The 21,446-nt window shown below is 45.9% G+C and overlaps 1 protein-coding gene across 3 annotated transcripts in view; it reads left to right on the top strand.

Annotated features, from left to right (window-relative positions):
• The window catches only part of med15 (mediator complex subunit 15), a 188,429-nt gene extending 169,920 nt beyond the window's left edge, over positions 1-18,509 (top strand). For all 3 annotated transcript variants that reach the window (XM_073055608.1, XM_073055607.1, XM_073055606.1), the window contains one exon: positions 18,087-18,509. In XM_073055608.1, the coding sequence (XP_072911709.1) occupies positions 18,087-18,223 (137 nt within the window). In that variant the 3' untranslated portion in view covers positions 18,224-18,509. The remainder of the gene's footprint in view (positions 1-18,086) is intronic.
• The last annotated feature ends 2,937 nt before the right edge of the window (positions 18,510-21,446 follow it).

Genomic DNA, 21,446 nt, shown 5'->3' with positions numbered 1-21,446 from the left:
TAGTGATCTTCCTCAGGGGTCAGTATCCTCTGAACATCCTCTACATAGCACCATCCAGAGACAGAGAAGCAGTTTCAGCGACAGGTTACTATCGATACAATGCTCCTCAGACAGGATGAAGAGGTCAATACTCCCCAATGCCATTAGGCTTAACAATTCTACCGCCAGGACTTAAGAACTTTTTAAAAGCTATTATTAATGCTTTTTGAGATAGTGATTTAGATGCATATCATATTTTTTACTGAGTTAAGTATTGTATGTAATTAGTTTTGCTACAACAAGTGTATGGGACATTGGGAAAAAAGTTGAATTTCCCCATGGGGATGAATAAAGTATCTATCTATCTATCTATCTATCTATCTATTGGCACCACTACTTTTCACGTTGTTTGTCACTGAATTAAAGGCTTTGTGGCAAAATTTGCAGATGATAGGTTGACAGGTGGAGGGGTAGGTGGTGCTGAGGAAGCAATGCGATCGCTTTAGGGCTTTAGACAAATTGGAAGAACGGGCAGATGGAATACAGGAAATGAATGATGATGCATTTTGGTAAAAGGAACAGTAGTGTGGACTGTTACTTAAATGGGGAGAAGGTTCAAACATCAGAGGTGCAGAGGGACTTGAGAGTCTCGTGCAAAACTCCCAGGAGAAAAAGAATTTCAGGATGTATATTGTATTAATTTCTCTGGCATTAAATGTACCTATTGAAATCTGTTGAAGGTTAATTTACAGGTTGAGTCTGTGGTAAAGAAGGCAAATGCAATGTTGGCATTGATTTCAAGGGGAATAGAATATAAAAACCAGGAGATAATGCTGAGCCTTTATAAAACACTAGTCAGGCCGCACATGAAGTATTATCAACAGTTCTGGGCCCTATATTTCAGAAAGGATGTGTTCTTACTGGAGAGGGTCCAGAGGAGGTTCACAAGGATGATTCTGGGACTGAAGGGGTTAACATATGAGGAGAGTTTGGCCGCTTTGGGCCTGTACTCACTGGAATTTAGAAGATTGTTGGGGGGATCTCATTGAAACCTACCGAATGTTGAAAGGACTACATAGGGTGGATGTGGAGAGGATGTTTCCTATGATGGTTTCCAGCGTGTTGTGTGTTGCTTGGATTTCCAGCATCTGCAGACTTCCTCTTGTTTGTAAGCAGCAGGTTAATCAGATCTCCATCTGTTTGTTATTCTTTGCACTGCGTGTACGATTGCAGAAACCATCTGTCCCGTTACAGCCCTGTACCAGTGTTGTCAAGCTGAGTGCTGGGAAAACATAGCCCCCACTGAATCTCCACAGCGGGCAGGATCCTGCAGTCCATGATGATCACTGTGGCTGCCAAAACATCTGAAACCTGCCTCGGTGTGAGGAATTTGAAACAAGGGAAAATCTGCAGATGCTGGAAATCCAAGCAACACACAGAAAATGCTGGAGGAACTCGGCAGGCCAGGCAGCGTCTGTGGACAAAAGGACAGTCAACGTTTCGGGCCGAGACCCTGAGGCAGGACTGGGGAGGTGGTGAGGGGAGATGAGGAGTTGGAGTAAGAGAGTGCAGGAGGGGAGGAAGAACCACAAGGTGATAGGTGAAACTGGGAGGGGAGGAGGAGGGGTGAAGTTGATTGGAGAGGGGGGAATCTGATAGGCGAGGACAGGTCATGGAAGAAAGAAATGTGGGAGGAGCACCAGAGGGAATGGTGAAGGGGAGGGGGGAAGCATTGTCAGAAGTTCAAGAAATTGATGTCCATGCCTTCAATTCGGAGGCTACCCAGATGAAATATAAGGTGTTTTCCCTCCAAGCTGAGTGTGACTTCATCGCGACAATAGAGGAGACCGTGGACTGACATGTTGGAATGGGAAGTAGTTAAGAATGGGTGGCCACTGGGAGATCTCGCTTTTTCTAGTGGATGAAGTGTAGGAGCTCGGTGAAGTGGTCTCCCCGATATGCAGGGGTCACATCGGGACAACCGGATACAGTAGATGAGCCCAGCAGACTCGGGTGAAGTGTCACCTCACCTGGAAGGCCTGTTTGGGGCCCTGAATGGTAGTGAGTAAGGAGGTGTAGGGGCAAGTGTAGCACTTGTTCCGTTTGCCAGGAGGGAGGTCAGTGGGGAGGGACAAACGGAGAAGGGAGTCATGTAGGGAGCGATCCCTGTGGAAAGCAGAAAGTGGAGGGGGGGGGGGAGAGATGAGCACAGTGGTGAGACGCTTCACTGTCTGTGATGTCCTCTCTCTCACAGCTACCTGGACTATATCTTTAACCACCCTGTCTCTTGCAAAAATGACATCCCCTTCTCACAATTCCTCCGTGTCCGCCACATCTGCTCTCAGGATGAGGCTTTTCATTCCAGGACGAAGATGTCTTCCTTTTTTAAACAAAGGGGCTTCCCTTCCCCCACCATCAACTCTGCTCTCAAAGGCATCTCTCCCATTTCCCGCACATCTGCCCGCTACCTCACTCAGGATAGGGTTCCCCTTGTCCTCACCTACCTCCCCACCAGCCTCCGGGTCCAACGTATAATTCTCCGTAACTTCCGCCACCTCTAGGTTGGAGGAACAACACCTGATATTCCGTCTGGGTAGCCTCCAACCTGATTTCTCTAACTTCCGTTAATGCCCTTCCTCCCCTTCTTACCCCATCCCTTATTTATTTATTTATTTATCTATCTATCTATCTATCTATCTATCTATCTATCTATCTATCTATCTGTCTATCTATCTATCTATCTATCTATCTATCTATTTATTTATTTATTATTCCCCCCGTCCCGTCCCCCCCCCTTTTCTCACTTTTTTTCTCTCTCTGTCCCTCTCACAATCACTCCTTGCCTGCTCTCCATCTCCCTCTGGTGCTCCCCTTCCCCTTTCTTTCTCCCCAGGCCTCCTGTCCCATGATCCTTCCCCTTCTCCAGCTCTGTATCCCTTTTGCCAATCACCTTTCAAGCGCTTAGCTTTATCCCACCCCCTCCGGTCTTCTATCATTTCGGATCTTCCCCTCCCCCTCCCACTTTCAAATCTCTTACTATCCCTTCTCTCAGTTAGCCCTGACGAAGGGTCTCGGCTCGAAACATCGACTGTACTTCTCCCTATAGATGCTGCCTGGCCTGCAACGTTCCACCTTGTATCCTGCCTGGGTAGCCTCCAACCTGATGGCATGAACATTGATCACTCAAATACTCACTGTTCCCCATTCCCATTTCCCCCTATCCCCTTACCTCTACCCTCTGGTGCTCCTTTTTCTTTCATCCATGGCCTGTGCTCTCCTATCAGATTCCCTCTTCCCCAGCCCTGTACTTCTTTCCCCACTCAACTTCCCGAGCTGTTTACTTCACTCCTCCCCCTCCTGATTTCACTTGCTTTTCTCAGTTTGTTAATGGCCTGGATTTAAATACAGGAGGCTTAAACTTCAAAATTCACAAATAATTCAAAACTCAAATGGGGCAGCACAATCGAATATGCCGTAGAGCAGTGGTGGTAAACTGGGCAGGCAGTGTCAAATGGGATGCTGGAGAGGGAAGATGGTCTGTAACTGAATAGTTCAGTGTCAAATGGGATGCTGGAGAGGGAAGCTGGTCTGTATCTAACTGAATAGTTCAGTGTCAAATGGGATGCTGGAGAGGGAAGCTGGTCTGTAACTGAATAGTTCAGTGTCAAATGGGATGCTGGAGAGGGAAGCTGGTCTGTAACTGAATAGTTCAGTGTCAAATGGGATGCTGGAGAGGGAAGCTGGTCTGTAACTGAATAGTTCAGTGTTAAGAGGGAAGCTGCTCTGTATCTAACTGAATAGTTCAGTGTTAAATGGGATGCTGGAGAGGGAAGCTGGTCTGTAACTGAATGGCTCAGTGTTAAATGGGATGCTGGAGAGGGAAGCTGGTCTGTATCTAACTGAATGGCTCAGTGTTAAATGGGATGCTGGAGAGGGAAGCTGGTCTGTAACTGAATAGTTCAGTGTTAAATGGGATGCTGGAGAGGGAAGCTGGTCTGTAACTGAATGGTTCAGTGTTAAATGGGATGCTGGAGAGGGAAGCTGGTCTGTATCTAACTGAATAGTTCAGTGTTAAATGGGATGCTGGAGAGGGAAGCTGGTCTGTAACTGAATGGCTCAGTGTTAAATGGGATGCTGGAGAGGGAAGCTGGTCTGTAACTGAATGGCTCAGTGTTAAATGGGATGCTGGAGAGGGAAGCTGGTCTGTATCTAACTGAATGGCTCAGTGTTAAATGGGATGCTGGAGAGGGAAGCTGGTCTGTATCTAACTGAATAGTTCAGTGTTAAATGGGATGCTGGAGAGGGAAGCTGGTCTGTAACTGAATAGTTCAGTGTTAAATGGGATGCTGGAGAGGGAAGCTGGTCTGTAACTGAATGGTTCAGTGTCAAATGGGATGCTGGAGAGGGAAGCTGGTCTGTAACTGAATAGTTCAGTGTTAAATGGGATGCTGGAGAGGGAAGCTGGTCTGTAACTGAATAGTTCAGTGTTAAATGGGATGCTGGAGAGGGAAGCTGGTCTGTATCTAACTGAATAGTTCAGTGTCAAATGGGATGCTGGAGAGGGAAGCTGGTCTGTAACTGAATAGTTCAGTGTTAAATGGGATGCTGGAGAGGGAAGCTGGTCTGTATCTAACTGAATAGTTCAGTGTCAAATGGGATGCTGGAGAGGGAAGCTGGTCTGTAACTGAATAGTTCAGTGTTAAATGGGATGCTGGAGAGGGAAGCTGGTCTGTATCTAACTGAATGGTTCAGTGTTAAATGGGATGCTGGAGAGGGAAGCTGGTCTGTATCTAACTGAATAGTTCAGTGTTAAATGGGATGCTGGAGAGGGAAGCTGGTCTGTATCTAACTGAATAGTTCAGTGTTAAATGGGATGCTGGAGAGGGAAGCTGGTCTGTATCTAACTGAATGGTTCAGTGTCAAATGGGATGCTGGAGAGGGAAGCTGGTCTGTAACTGAATGGTTCAGTGTTAAATGGGATGCTGGAGAGGGAAGCTGGTCTGTATCTAACTGAATAGTTCAGTGTTAAATGGGATGCTGGAGAGGGAAGCTGGTCTGTAACTGAATGGTTCAGTGTCAAATGGGATGCTGGAGAGGGAAGCTGCTCTGTATCTAACTGAATGGTTCAGTGTTAAATGGGATGCTGGAGAGGGAAGCTGGTCTGTAACTGAATAGTTCAGTGTTAAATGGGATGCTGGAGAGGGAAGCTGGTCTGTATCTAACTGAATAGTTCAGTGTTAAATGGGATGCTGGAGAGGGAAGCTGGTCTGTAACTGAATGGTTCAGTGTTAAATGGGATGCTGGAGAGGGAAGCTGGTCTGTATCTAACTGAATAGTTCAGTGTTAAATGGGATGCTGGAGAGTGAAGCTGGTCTGTAACTGAATGGTTCAGTGTCAAATGGGATGCTGGAGAGGGAAGCTGGTCTGTATCTAACTGAATGGTTCAGTGTTAAATGGGATGCTGGAGAGGGAAGCTGGTCTGTATCTAACTGAATGGTTCAGTGTTAAATGGGATGCTGGAGAGGGAAGCTGGTCTGTATCTAACTGAATAGTTCAGTGTTAAATGGGATGCTGGAGAGGGAAGCTGGTCTGTATCTAACTGAATAGTTCAGTGTTAAATGGGATGCTGGAGAGGGAAGCTGGTCTGTAACTGAATGGTTCAGTGTTAAATGGGATGCTGGAGAGGGAAGCTGGTCTGTAACTGAATGGTTCAGTGTTAAATGGGATGCTGGAGAGGGAAGCTGGTCTGTATCTAACTGAATGGTTCAGTGTTAAATGGGATGCTGGAGAAGGAAGCTGGTCTGTATCTAACTGAATGGTTCAGTGTCAAATGGGATGCTGGAGAGGGAAGCTGGTCTGTATCTAACTGAATGGTTCAGTGTCAAATGGGATGCTGGAGAGGGAAGCTGGTCTGTATCTAACTGAATGGTTCAGTGTTAAATGGGATGCTGGAGAGGGAAGCTGGTCTGTATATAACTGAATGGTTCAGTGTTAAATGGGATGCTGGAGAGGGAAGCTGGTCTGTATCTAACTGAATGGTTCAGTGTTAAATGGGATGCTGGAGAGTGAAGCTGGTCTGTATCTAACTGAATAGTTCAGTGTCAAATGGGATGCTGGAGAGGGAAGCTGGTCTGTAACTGAATGGTTCAGTGTCAAATGGGATGCTGGAGAGGGAAGCTGCTCTGTATCTAACTGAATGGTTCAGTGTTAAATGGGATGCTGGAGAGGGAAGCTGGTCTGTAACTGAATAGTTCAGTGTTAAATGGGATGCTGGAGAGGGAAGCTGGTCTGTATCTAACTGAATAGTTCAGTGTCAAATGGGATGCTGGAGAGTGAAGCTGGTCTGTATCTAACTGAATGGTTCAGTGTTAAATGGGATGCTGGAGAGGGAAGCTGGTCTGTATCTAACTGAATAGTTCAGTGTTAAATGGGATGCTGGAGAGGGAAGCTGGTCTGTATCTAACTGAATGGTTCAGTGTTAAATGGGATGCTGGAGAGTGAAGCTGGTCTGTATCTAACTGAATGGTTCAGTGTTAAATGGGATGCTGGAGAGGGAAGCTGGTCTGTATCTAACTGAATAGTTCAGTGTTAAATGGGATGCTGGAGAGGGAAGCTGGTCTGTAACTGAATGGTTCAGTGTTAAATGGGATGCTGGAGAGGGAAGCTGGTCTGTATCTAACTGAATGGTTCAGTGTCAAATGGGATGCTGGAGAGGGAAGCTGGTCTGTATATAACTGAATGGTTCAGTGTTAAATGGGATGCTGGAGAGGGAAGCTGGTCTGTATCTAACTGAATGGTTCAGTGTTAAATGGGATGCTGGAGAGGGAAGCTGGTCTGTAACTGAATAGTTCAGTGTTAAATGGGATGCTGGAGAGGGAAGCTGGTCTGTATCTAACTGAATAGTTCAGTGTTAAATGGGATGCTGGAGAGGGAAGCTGGTCTGTATCTAACTGAATGGTTCAGTGTTAAATGGGATGCTGGAGAGGGAAGCTGGTCTGTAACTGAATAGTTCAGTGTTAAATGGGATGCTGGAGAGGGAAGCTGGTCTGTATCTAACTGAATGGTTCAGTGTTAAATGGGATGCTGGAGAGGGAAGCTGGTCTGTATCTAACTGAATGGTTCAGTGTTAAATGGGATGCTGGAGAGGGAAGCTGGTCTGTAACTGAATGGTTCAGTGTTAAATGGGATGCTGGAGAGGGAAGCTGGTCTGTATCTAACTGAATGGTTCAGTGTTAAATGGGATGCTGGAGAGGGAAGCTGGTCTGTATCTAACTGAATGGTTCAGTGTCAAATGGGATGCTGGAGAGGGAAGCTGGTCTGTATATAACTGAATGGTTCAGTGTTAAATGGGATGCTGGAGAGGGAAGCTGGTCTGTATCTAACTGAATGGTTCAGTGTTAAATGGGATGCTGGAGAGGGAAGCTGGTCTGTAACTGAATAGTTCAGTGTTAAATGGGATGCTGGAGAGGGAAGCTGGTCTGTATCTAACTGAATAGTTCAGTGTTAAATGGGATGCTGGAGAGGGAAGCTGGTCTGTATCTAACTGAATGGTTCAGTGTTAAATGGGATGCTGGAGAGGGAAGCTGGTCTGTAACTGAATAGTTCAGTGTTAAATGGGATGCTGGAGAGGGAAGCTGGTCTGTATCTAACTGAATGGTTCAGTGTTAAATGGGATGCTGGAGAGGGAAGCTGGTCTGTATCTAACTGAATGGTTCAGTGTTAAATGGGATGCTGGAGAGGGAAGCTGGTCTGTATCTAACTGAATGGTTCAGTGTTAAATGGGATGCTGGAGAGGGAAGCTGGTCTGTAACTGAATGGTTCAGTGTTAAATGGGATGCTGGAGAGGGAAGCTGGTCTGTATCTAACTGAATGGTTCAGTGTTAAATGGGATGCTGGAGAGGGAAGCTGGTCTGTAACTGAATAGTTCAGTGTTAAATGGGATGCTGGAGAGGGAAGCTGGTCTGTATCTAACTGAATGGTTCAGTGTTAAATGGGATGCTGGAGAGGGAAGCTGGTCTGTATCTAACTGAATAGTTCAGTGTTAAATGGGATGCTGGAGAGGGAAGCTGGTCTGTATCTAACTGAATAGTTCAGTGTCAAATGGGATGCTGGAGAGGGAAGCTGGTCTGTATATAACTGAATGGTTCAGTGTTAAATGGGATGCTGGAGAGGGAAGCTGGTCTGTAACTGAATGGTTCAGTGTTAAATGGGATGCTGGAGAGGGAAGCTGGTCTGTACCTAACTGAATGGTTCAGTGTTAAATGGGATGCTGGAGAGGGAAGCTGGTCTGTATCTAACTGAATGGTTCAGTGTTAAATGGGATGCTGGAGAGGGAAGCTGGTCTGTATCTAACTGAATGGTTCAGTGTCAAATGGGATGCTGGAGAGGGAAGCTGGTCTGTATCTAACTGAATGGTTCAGTGTTAAATGGGATGCTGGAGAGGGAAGCTGGTCTGTAACTGAATGGTTCAGTGTTAAATGGGATGCTGGAGAGGGAAGCTGGTCTGTACCTAACTGAATGGTTCAGTGTTAAATGGGATGCTGGAGAGGGAAGCTGGTCTGTATCTAACTGAATGGTTCAGTGTCAAATGGGATGCTGGAGAGGGAAGCTGGTCTGTAACTGAATGGTTCAGTGTTAAATGGGATGCTGGAGAGGGAAGCTGGTCTGTATCTAACTGAATGGTTCAGTGTTAAATGGGATGCTGGAGAGGGAAGCTGGTCTGTATCTAACTGAATGGTTCAGTGTTAAATGGGATGCTGGAGAGGGAAGCTGGTCTGTAACTGAATGGTTCAGTGTCAAATGGGATGCTGGAGAGGGAAGCTGTTCTGTATCTAACTGAATGGTTCAGTGTCAAATGGGATGCTGGAGAGGGAAGCTGGTCTGTATCTAACTGAATGGTTCAGTGTCAAATGGGATGCTGGAGAGGGAAGCTGGTCTGTATCTAACTGAATAGTTCAGTGTCAAATGGGATGCTGGAGAGGGAAGCTGGTCTGTATCTAACTGAATAGTTCAGTGTCAAATGGGATGCTGGAGAGGGAAGCTGGTCTGTATCTAACTGAATAGTTCAGTGTTAAATGGGATGCTGGAGAGGGAAGCTGGTCTGTATCTAACTGAATAGTTCAGTGTTAAATGGGATGCTGGAGAGGGAAGCTGGTCTGTATCTAACTGAATGGTTCAGTGTTAAATGGGATGCTGGAGAGGGAAGCTGGTCTGTAACTGAATGGTTCAGTGTTAAATGGGATGCTGGAGAGGGAAGCTGGTCTGTAACTGAATGGTTCAGTGTTAAATGGGATGCTGGAGAGGGAAGCTGGTCTGTAACTGAATAGTTCAGTGTTAAATGGGATGCTGGAGAGGGAAGCTGGTCTGTAACTGAATAGTTCAGTGTTAAATGGGATGCTGGAGAGGGAAGCTGGTCTGTAACTGAATAGTTCAGTGTCAAATGGGATGCTGGAGAGGGAAGCTGGTCTGTAACTGAATAGTTCAGTGTTAAATGGGATGCTGGAGAGGGAAGCTGGTCTGTATCTAACTGAATGGTTCAGTGTCAAATGGGATGCTGGAGAGGGAAGCTGGTCTGTATCTAACTGAATGGTTCAGTGTTAAATGGGATGCTGGAGAGGGAAGCTGGTCTGTATCTAACTGAATGGTTCAGTGTCAAATGGGATGCTGGAGAGGGAAGCTGGTCTGTATCTAACTGAATGGTTCAGTGTTAAATGGGATGCTGGAGAGGGAAGCTGGTCTGTAACTGAATGGTTCAGTGTTAAATGGGATGCTGGAGAGGGAAGCTGGTCTGTATCTAACTGAATGGTTCAGTGTTAAATGGGATGCTGGAGAGGGAAGCTGGTCTGTATCTAACTGAATGGTTCAGTGTTAAATGGGATGCTGGAGAGGGAAGCTGGTCTGTATCTAACTGAATGGTTCAGTGTTAAATGGGATGCTGGAGAGGGAAGCTGGTCTGTATCTAACTGAATAGTTCAGTGTTAAATGGGATGCTGGAGAGGGAAGCTGGTCTGTATCTAACTGAATGGTTCAGTGTTAAATGGGATGCTGGAGAGGGAAGCTGGTCTGTATCTAACTGAATGGTTCAGTGTCAAATGGGATGCTGGAGAGGGAAGCTGGTCTGTAACTGAATAGTTCAGTGTTAAATGGGATGCTGGAGAGGGAAGCTGGTCTGTAACTGAATGGTTCAGTGTTAAATGGGATGCTGGAGAGGGAAGCTGGTCTGTAACTGAATAGTTCAGTGTCAAATGGGATGCTGGAGAGGGAAGCTGGTCTGTAACTGAATAGTTCAGTGTTAAATGGGATGCTGGAGAGGGAAGCTGGTCTGTAACTGAATGGTTCAGTGTTAAATGGGATGCTGGAGAGGGAAGCTGGTCTGTATCTAACTGAATAGTTCAGTGTTAAATGGGATGCTGGAGAGGGAAGCTGGTCTGTATCTAACTGAATGGTTCAGTGTTAAATGGGATGCTGGAGAGGGAAGCTGGTCTGTATCTAACTGAATGGTTCAGTGTTAAATGGGATGCTGGAGAGGGAAGCTGGTCTGTATCTAACTGAATGGTTCAGTGTTAAATGGGATGCTGGAGAGGGAAGCTGGTCTGTATCTAACTGAATGGTTCAGTGTTAAATGGGATGCTGGAGAGGGAAGCTGGTCTGTATCTAACTGAATGGTTCAGTGTTAAATGGGATGCTGGAGAGGGAAGCTGGTCTGTATCTAACTGAATGGTTCAGTGTTAAATGGGATGCTGGAGAGGGAAGCTGGTCTGTAACTGAATAGTTCAGTGTTAAATGGGATGCTGGAGAGGGAAGCTGGTCTGTAACTGAATGGTTCAGTGTTAAATGGGATGCTGGAGAGGGAAGCTGGTCTGTATCTAACTGAATAGTTCAGTGTTAAATGGGATGCTGGAGAGGGAAGCTGGTCTGTATCTAACTGAATGGTTCAGTGTCAAATGGGATGCTGGAGAGGGAAGCTGGTCTGTATCTAACTGAATGGTTCAGTGTTAAATGGGATGCTGGAGAGGGAAGCTGGTCTGTAACTGAATGGTTCAGTGTTAAATGGGATGCTGGAGAGGGAAGCTGGTCTGTATCTAACTGAATGGTTCAGTGTTAAATGGGATGCTGGAGAAGGAAGCTGGTCTGTATCTAACTGAATGGTTCAGTGTCAAATGGGATGCTGGAGAGGGAAGCTGGTCTGTATCTAACTGAATGGTTCAGTGTCAAATGGGATGCTGGAGAGGGAAGCTGGTCTGTATCTAACTGAATGGTTCAGTGTTAAATGGGATGCTGGAGAGGGAAGCTGGTCTGTAACTGAATGGTTCAGTGTCAAATGGGATGCTGGAGAGGGAAGCTGGTCTGTAACTGAATGGTTCAGAGTCAAATGGGATGCTGGAGAGGGAAGCTGGTCTGTATCTAACTGAATGGTTCAGTGTCAAATGGGATGCTGGAGAGGGAAGCTGGTCTGTATCTAACTGAATGGTTCAGTGTCAAATGGGATGCTGGAGAGGGAAGCTGGTCTGTATCTAACTGAATGGTTCAGTGTCAAATGGGATGCTGGAGAGGGAAGCTGGTCTGTATCTAACTGAATGGTTCAGTGTTAAATGGGATGCTGGAGAGGGAAGATGGTCTGTAACTGAATGGTTCAGTGTCAAATGGGATGCTGGAGAGTGAAGCTGGTCTGTAACTGAATGGTTCAGAGTCAAATGGGATGCTGGAGTGGGAAGCTGGTCTGTATCTAACTGAATAGTTCAGTGTTAAATGGGATGCTGGAGAGGGAAGCTGGTCTGTATCTAACTGAATGGTTCAGTGTTAAATGGGATGCTGGAGAGGGAAGCTGGTCTGTAACTGAATAGTTCAGTGTTAAATGGGATGCTGGAGAGGGAAGCTGGTCTGTATCTAACTGAATGGTTCAGTGTTAAATGGGATGCTGGAGAGGGAAGCTGGTCTGTATCTAACTGAATGGTTCAGTGTTAAATGGGATGCTGGAGAGGGAAGCTGGTCTGTATCTAACTGAATAGTTCAGTGTTAAATGGGAAGCTGGAGAGGGAAGCTGGTCTGTATCTAACTGAATAGTTCAGTGTTAAATGGGATGCTGGAGAGGGAAGCTGGTCTGTATCTAACTGAATGGTTCAGTGTCAAATGGGATGCTGGAGAGGGAAGCTGGTCTGTATCTAACTGAATGGTTCAGTGTTAAATGGGATGCTGGAGAGGGAAGCTGGTCTGTAACTGAATGGTTCAGTGTTAAATGGGATGCTGGAGAGGGAAGCTGGTCTGTATCTAACTGAATGGTTCAGTGTTAAATGGGATGCTGGAGAGGGAAGCTGGTCTGTAACTGAATGGTTCAGTGTTAAATGGGATGCTGGAGAGGGAAGCTGGTCTGTATCTAACTGAATGGTTCAGTGTTAAATGGGATGCTGGAGAGGGAAGCTGGTCTGTATCTAACTGAATGGTTCAGTGTTAAATGGGATGCTGGAGAGGGAAGCTGGTCTGTATCTAACTGAATGGTTCAGTGTTAAATGGGATGCTGGAGAGGGAAGCTGGTCTGTATCTAACTGAATAGTTCAGTGTTAAATGGGATGCTGGAGAGGGAAGCTGGTCTGTATCTAACTGAATGGTTCAGTGTCAAATGGGATGCTGGAGAGGGAAGCTGGTCTGTATCTAACTGAATGGTTCAGTGTTAAATGGGATGCTGGAGAGGGAAGCTGGTCTGTATCTAACTGAATGGTTCAGTGTTAAATGGGATGCTGGAGAGGGAAGCTGGTCTGTATCTAACTGAATGGTTCAGTGTTAAATGGGATGCTGGAGAGGGAAGCTGGTCTGTAACTGAATGGTTCAGTGTCAAATGGGATGCTGGAGAGGGAAGCTGGTCTGTATCTAACTGAATGGTTCAGTGTCAAATGGGATGCTGGAGAGGGAAGCTGGTCTGTATCTAACTGAATGGCTCAGTGTTAAATGGGATGCTGGAGAGGGAAGCTGGTCTGTATCTAACTGAATAGTTCAGTGTTAAATGGGATGCTGGAGAGGGAAGCTGGTCTGTATCTAACTGAATAGTTCAGTGTTAAATGGGATGCTGGAGAGGGAAGCTGGTCTGTATCTAACTGAATGGTTCAGTGTCAAATGGGATGCTGGAGAGGGAAGCTGGTCTGTATCTAACTGAATGGCTCAGTGTTAAATGGGATGCTGGAGAGGGAAGCTGGTCTGTATCTAACTGAATAGTTCAGTGTTAAATGGGATGCTGGAGAGGGAAGCTGGTCTGTAACTGAATGGTTCAGTGTCAAATGGGATGCTGGAGAGGGAAGCTGGTCTGTATCTAACTGAATGGTTCAGTGTTAAATGGGATGCTGGAGAGTGAAGCTGGTCTGTATCTAACTGAATGGTTCAGTGTTAAATGGGATGCTGGAGAGGGAAGCTGGTCTGTATCTAACTGAATGGTTCAGTGTTAAATGGGATGCTGGAGAGGGAAGCTGGTCTGTAACTGAATGGTTCAGTGTTAAATGGGATGCTGGAGAGGGAAGCTGGTCTGTATCTAACTGAATGGTTCAGTGTTAAATGGGATGCTGGAGAGGGAAGCTGGTCTGTATCTAACTGAATGGTTCAGTGTTAAATGGGATGCTGGAGAGTGAAGCTGGTCTGTATCTAACTGAATGGTTCAGTGTTAAATGGGATGCTGGAGAGTGAAGCTGGTCTGTATCTAACTGAATAGTTCAGTGTCAAATGGGATGCTGGAGAGGGAAGCTGGTCTGTATCTAACTGAATGGTTCAGTGTTAAATGGGATGCTGGAGAGTGAAGCTGGTCTGTATCTAACTGAATGGTTCAGTGTTAAATGGGATGCTGGAGAGGGAAGCTGGTCTGTAACTGAATAGTTCAGTGTCAAATGGGATGCTGGAGAGTGAAGCTGGTCTGTATCTAACTGAATGGTTCAGTGTTAAATGGGATGCTGGAGAGGGAAGCTGGTCTGTATCTAACTGAATAGTTCAGTGTCAAATGGGATGCTGGAGAGGGAAGCTGGTCTGTATATAACTGAATGGTTCAGTGTTAAATGGGATGCTGGAGAGGGAAGCTGGTCTGTAACTGAATGGTTCAGTGTTAAATGGGATGCTGGAGAGGGAAGCTGGTCTGTAACTGAATGGTTCAGTGTTAAATGGGATGCTGGAGAGGGAAGCTGGTCTGTATCTAACTGAATGGTTCAGTGTTAAATGGGATGCTGGAGAGGGAAGCTGGTCTGTAACTGAATAGTTCAGTGTTAAATGGGATGCTGGAGAGGGAAGCTGGTCTGTAACTGAATAGTTCAGTGTCAAATGGGATGCTGGAGAGTGAAGCTGGTCTGTATCTAACTGAATGGTTCAGTGTTAAATGGGATGCTGGAGAGGGAAGCTGGTCTGTATCTAACTGAATAGTTCAGTGTCAAATGGGATGCTGGAGAGGGAAGCTGGTCTGTATATAACTGAATGGTTCAGTGTTAAATGGGATGCTGGAGAGGGAAGCTGGTCTGTAACTGAATGGTTCAGTGTTAAATGGGATGCTGGAGAGGGAAGCTGGTCTGTAACTGAATGGTTCAGTGTTAAATGGGATGCTGGAGAGGGAAGCTGGTCTGTATCTAACTGAATAGTTCAGTGTTAAATGGGATGCTGGAGAGGGAAGCTGGTCTGTATCTAACTGAATGGTTCAGTGTTAAATGGGATGCTGGAGAGGGAAGCTGGTCTGTATCTAACTGAATGGTTCAGTGTTAAATGGGATGCTGGAGAGGGAAGCTGGTCTGTAACTGAATAGTTCAGTGTCAAATGGGATGCTGGAGAGTGAAGCTGGTCTGTATCTAACTGAATGGTTCAGTGTTAAATGGGATGCTGGAGAGGGAAGCTGGTCTGTAACTGAATGGTTCAGTGTTAAATGGGATGCTGGAGAGTGAAGCTGGTCTGTATCTAACTGAATGGTTCAGTGTTAAATGGGATGCTGGAGAGGGAAGCTGGTCTGTATCTAACTGAATAGTTCAGTGTCAAATGGGATGCTGGAGAGGGAAGCTGGTCTGTAACTGAATGGTTCAGTGTTAAATGGGATGCTGGAGAGTGAAGCTGGTCTGTATCTAACTGAATAGTTCAGTGTCAAATGGGATGCTGGAGAGGGAAGCTGGTCTGTAACTGAATAGTTCAGTGTCAAATGGGATGCTGGAGAGTGAAGCTGGTCTGTATCTAACTGAATGGTTCAGTGTTAAATGGGATGCTGGAGAGGGAAGCTGGTCTGTAACTGAATAGTTCAGTGTTAAATGGGATGCTGGAGAGTGAAGCTGGTCTGTATCTAACTGAATGGTTCAGTGTTAAATGGGATGCTGGAGAGGGAAGCTGGTCTGTAACTGAATAGTTCAGTGTCAAATGGGATGCTGGAGAGTGAAGCTGGTCTGTATCTAACTGAATGGTTCAGTGTCAAATGGGATGCTGGAGAGTGAAGCTGGTCTGTATCTAACTGAATGGTTCAGTGTTAAATGGGATGCTGGAGAGGGAAGCTGGTCTGTATCTAACTGAATAGTTCAGTGTCAAATGGGATGCTGGAGAGGGAAGCTGGTCTGTAACTGAATAGTTCAGTGTCAAATGGGATGCTGGAGAGTGAAGCTGGTCTGTATCTAACTGAATGGTTCAGTGTTAAATGGGATGCTGGAGAGTGAAGCTGGTCTGTATCTAACTGAATGGTTCAGTGTTAAATGGGATGCTGGAGAGTGAAGCTGGTCTGTATCTAACTGAATAGTTCAGTGTCAAATGGGATGCTGGAGAGGGAAGCTGGTCTGTAACTGAATAGTTCAGTGTTAAGAGGGAAGCTGGTCTGTATCTAACTGAATAGTTCAGTGTCAAATGGGATGCTGGAGAGGGAAGCTGGTCTGTAACTGAATAGTTCAGTGTTAAATGGGATGCTGGAGAGGGAAGCTGGTCTGTAACTGAATAGTTCAGTGTTAAATGGGATGCTGGAGAGGGAAGCTGGTCTGTATCTAACTGAATGGTTCAGTGTCAAATGGGATGCTGGAGAGGGAAGCTGGTCTGTATCTAACTGAATAGTTCAGTGTCAAATGGGATGCTGGAGAGGGAAGCTGGTCTGTAACTGAATAGTTCAGTGTTAAATGGGATGCTGGAGAGGGAAGCTGGTCTGTATCTAACTGAATGGTTCAGTGTTAAATGGGATGCTGGAGAGGGAAGCTGGTCTGTAACTGAATAGTTCAGTGTTAAATGGGATGCTGGAGAGGGAAGCTGGTCTGTATCTAACTGAATGGTTCAGTGTCAAATGGGATGCTGGAGAGGGAAGCTGGTCTGTATCTAACTGAATGGTTCAGTGTCAAATGGGATGCTGGAGAGGGAAGCTGGTCTGTAACTGAATAGTTCAGTGTTAAATGGGATGCTGGAGAGGGAAGCTGGTCTGTATCTAACTGAATGGCTCAGTGTTAAATGGGATGCTGGAGAGGGAAGCTGGTCTGTATCTAACTGAATGGTTCAGTGTCAAATGGGATGCTGGAGAGGGAAGCTGGTCTGTATCTAACTGAATGGTTCAGTGTCAAATGGGATGCTGGAGAGGGAAGCTGGTCTGTATCTAACTGAATAGTTCAGTGTTAAATGGGATGCTGGAGAGGGAAGCTGGTCTGTATCTAACTGAATGGTTCAGTGTCAAATGGGATGCTGGAGAGGGAAGCTGGTCTGTATCTAACTGAATGGTTCAGTGTCAAATGGGATGCTGGAGAGGGAAGCTGGTCTGTAACTGAATAGTTCAGTGTTAAATGGGATGCTGGAGAGGGAAGCTGGTCTGTATCTAACTGAATGGTTCAGTGTTAAATGGGATGCTGGAGAGGGAAGCTGGTCTGTATCTAACTGAATGGTTCAGTGTTAAATGGGATGCTGGAGAGGGAAGCTGGTCTGTATCTAACTGAATGGTTCAGTGTTAAATGGGATGCTGGAGAGGGAAGCTGGCCTGTATCTAACTGAATGGTTCAGTGTTAAATGGGATGCTGGAGAGGGAAGCTGGTCTGTATCTAACTGAATGGTTCAGTGTTAAATGGGATGCTGGAGAGGGAAGCTGGCCTGTATCTAACTGAATAGTTCAGTGTTAAATGGGATGCTGGAGAGGGAAGCTGGTCTGTATCTAACTGAATGGCTCAGTGTTAAATGGGATGCTGGAGAGGGAACCTGGTCTGTATCTAACTGAATGGTTCAGTGTTAAATGGGATGCTGGAGAGGGAAGCTGGTCTGTATCTAACTGAATGGTTCAGTGTTAAATGGGATGCTGGAGAGGGAAGCTGGTCTGTAACTGAATGGTTCAGTGTCAAATGGGATGCTGGAGAGGGAAGCTGGTCTGTATCTAACTGAATGGTTCAGTGTCAAATGGGATGCTGGAGAGGGAAGCTGGTCTGTATCTAACTGAATGGTTCAGTGTCAAATGGGATGCTGGAGAGGGAAGCTGGTCTGTATCTAACTGAATGGTTCAGTGTTAAATGGGATGCTGGAGAGGGAAGCTGGTCTGTATCTAACTGAATGGTTCAGTGTTAAATGGGATGCTGGAGAGGGAAGCTGGTCTGTATCTAACTGAATGGTTCAGTGTTAAATGGGATGCTGGAGAGGGAAGCTGGTCTGTATCTAACTGAATAGTTCAGTGTTAATTGGGATGATGTCAGTTTTTAAATAACTGGACATGTGTAGAAGACCTGGACTAAATCCGGGCTTTTTTCCTCTTACACATTAGAGATGCTTTAGGGTTCTGGTTAGAGTTAGTTCCCACACTACGAGTTTCAGGAACAGTTACTACCCTAAACTGCCAGGCTCCTGAACTCGCATGAATACCTTCACTCTCCTCAACTCTAAACGATTGCACAACCTGCAGACTCACTTTCAAGGGCTCTGCAACCCACGTTCTCGGCATTATTAACATAGATTTTCCATTTGCACTATTTGCCTTCCTTTGCACATTGGTTGATTGTCAGTCTTTACGTGTAGATTTTTCATAAATTCTATTTTATATTTTTCTGTAAATGTTTGCAAGTAGTTTCTAGTGACATAGATTGAATTGTACTTTGATTGAACGATGGGTTAAATTAGAGAGTGTAACTGTGTGCATTGACGACTCTCATTTGCTTTCTGTCCCATTGCAGAGGCCAACCCCTTCCTGCAGTTGGTTCACCGTGCAATGACATCTCGGCTCCTGCAGCTGCCCGATAAGCACTCTGTCACGGCGCTCCTCAACACCTGGGCACAGAGCGTGAAGCAGGCCTGCCTCTCTGCAGCATGACCGCCTCGTGCAAGGTGTGAGCACCTTCCCGCTGAACCGGCCGTTCACTGGAGAGCTTGCACCTTACTGGTCACCTTGGAGTACACAGGACCTTTCCATTGTAATTGCTGGATATAGAAACATGTATCAACAATTCAACACATTATACGGTCTTTGTTTCTCTTTCAGACAGTCTTTTTGCTTATAGCCCAAAGTGGATTTCAGTTTCCCATATGTTACCTGGGTAAGCCTGTTTTTAATAATGTATCAGTGAAGTTACCACTGGAGTAAATTGTTTTCCACAGAATTGTTAATAGCTTTATTTATTTGAGGATTTACAGCTTGACCTTGCCTGTCTGGTGAAATTCTGAGAGAGCTTGCTGTCATTCACTTGGGAACATGAGCTGATTAATCCCTGCGCTAATGCTGTGCTGGAAGAACATTAAACTGCCAACGTTAGCAGCTAATGTACAAAAGCTCAACAGGTTAGGCAGCACCTGGGGGAAGAGAAAGAAATTTAGTGCTCGAAAACTGACCTTTCATCAGAAATGGGACGGGCTGCATTCACCGGTCAGCGCCACCATCTGTCCCCACAAATCCGTCAATTCTTGCTCTGTCCAACCCCTCCCCCTGTCTGCAGCTGGAAATATTTCCAGTGTTTTTACTGAGAGACACAAGTGACTACAGTATCTGGAGTCCGGATTAATAAACTGACTGTTGCAGGAGGAACTGACCTGCTGAATTTCTCCAATATTTTGTTCTTGTTTCAATGCTTAACCCTTGCACACTGTTCGGGTCAAATTTGACCCGTTTTCACATCTGACAGCAGGAAAAACACCCTAAATGTCATTTTTTAGCGGAAATTTGACGACTTTTCCTAAAGTGACCCAAAATGCGCAAAAATTAAAATATTTTAAAATGTTATACTTTTGTACAGGCGCTACAAATTTTTGTACATTGAGGCTGTCCTGGGTCAAATTTGACCTGTATCTGTTGAAGTGGATGTTCGATCTCTGGAACATTAGTTAAGGATTAATCACCCATTTATTAATGTCAGATAGGCTGTTTATACATTCTAAATAGACCTGAGGTTCATAATTTGGTACAGACACTTGTTACAGGGGATTCTTGGGCCGGGTCAAAAGTGGCCAGGGCCATACTGTGAAGGTATAGAATATGAACTGGGTTAACTGGTATAGCTTTCATTAACCTAAAATGCTAATGGCTTCTCTCCGCTGACTGAGCTGTGGAGTATTTTCAGCAGTTTATTTGCTTTTCAGTCGGTCAACTGAAAAAACTATGTTTTTATTCGTTAGGCTACTAAAATGGAGTAAGTTCCCACAGTATTTGAAAGCGAGTTATTTGGGTGTCTCAGACAATCCTCTTTCTCAAGCCAGCGTCACTAAAAGCAGATTACCTGTCCTTGTCTCACCACTCTTGCCAGGAGCCGACTGTGCAAAGTGTCTTCGGCCTTACTTGTCCTCGGAGACAAATAATTTTAAAAAAGCAATTTTTCTTTCTTTTTACAATATTTTTATTCAGAAGAAAAAAAAGATTTACAGAGTGCAATACATAGATACATCTCAACTTGTGTACATTCATATATTGTAATAAAATTGATCCATTTTGCAATTGAGCAAAAAAAATTGAGCAATTTTTAACCAAAAAAAAAGCACTTGAAAAGATTTTGTTCAGGCTAGAGATGTACATGTGATGTAAGAGATGTTTCTGGGATGACTTGTGGAAGGAACTCCCCTCCCTCTGCCATCCTACCAACTCCACTGATCTCTCCTTGGACAGCTTTGGCCTGTATAATAATCCTGACAAATGGATATGAAAAGATCATCAGCATTTCCACTCCTAACCACTGCGTACAGACTACTGCATTCAGGATGACCAAGCTATGAGTGATCCCTGGCTGAGGTCAATGACTCATAGGGATAGGCACACAAAGGTATCCTGTGAATTCCAGTGAGGTGGGCAGGGCAGACAGGGCTTGTCTTTGGAGGCAAGTTTTAACCAGAAAATAATCTTCAAAGGACTTTTGTTTAGGTTAGGGATGTGAAGTGACCTTGATTGCCAATTATAAACTTACACAGTGACAGCCACAGCAGAGACTGGCACCAATGTTACTGAGTCAAAGATCAGTGCCCAATATCAATAATAGGCACACTTGTAGAATAGGTAGCAAAGGGCCCAGCCTGGAGATGGGTGACTGACTCACAGCCTGGAGACGGGTGACTGAATGGCAGAGTGGAGACGGGTGACTGAATGGCAGAGTGGAGACGGTGACTGAATCACAGAGTGGAGTCGGGTGACTGAATGGCAGAGTGGAGACGGTGACTGAATGGCAGAGTGGAGACGGGTGACTGAATGGCAGAGTGGAGACGGTGACTGAATCGCAGAGTGGAGACGGGTGACTGAATCGCAGCGTGGAGACGGGTGACTGAATGGCAGAGTGGAGACGGGTGACTGAATGGCAGAGTGGAGACGGGTGACCGAATCGCAGAGTGGAGATGGGTGACTGAATGGCAGAGTGGAGACGGTGACTGAATCACAGAGTGGAGTCGGGTGACTGAATGGCAGAGTGGAGACGGTGACTGAATGGCAGAGTGGAGACGGGTGACTGAATGGCAGAGTGGAGACGGTGACTGAATCGCAGAGTGGAGACGGGTGACTGAATGGCAGAGTGGAGACGGTGACTGAATCGCAGAGTGGAGTCGGGTGACTGAATGGCAGAGTGGAGACGGTGACTGAATGGCAGAGTGGAGACGGGTGACTGAATGGCAGAGTGGAGACGGTGACTGAATCGCAGAGTGGAGACGGGTGACTGAATCGCAGCGTGGAGACGGGTGACTGAATGGCAGAGTGGAGACGGGTGACTGAATGGCAGAGTGGAGACGGGTGACCGAATCGCAGAGTGGAGATGGGTGACTGAATGGCAGAGTGGAGACGGTGACTGAATCACAGAGTGGAGTCGGGTGACTGAATGGCAGAGTGGAGACGGTGACTGAATGGCAGAGTGGAGACGGGTGACTGAATGGCAGAGTGGAGACGGTGACTGAATCGCAGAGTGGAGATGGGTGACTGAATGGCAGAGTGGAGACGGGTGACTGAATCGCAGAGTGGAGACGGGTGACTGAATCGCAGAGTGGAGACGGGTGACTGAATCGCAGAGTGGAGACGGTGACTGAATCGCAGAGTAGAGACGGTGACTGAATGGCAGAGTGGAGACGGTGACTGA

The sequence above is a fragment of the Hemitrygon akajei genome, chromosome 9, assembly GCF_048418815.1.
Source record: "Hemitrygon akajei chromosome 9, sHemAka1.3, whole genome shotgun sequence".
NCBI lineage: Eukaryota > Metazoa > Chordata > Chondrichthyes > Myliobatiformes > Dasyatidae > Hemitrygon > Hemitrygon akajei.
Note: the sequence above shows the minus strand (reverse complement) of the source record. Positions and strands in the feature narration are given on the sequence as shown.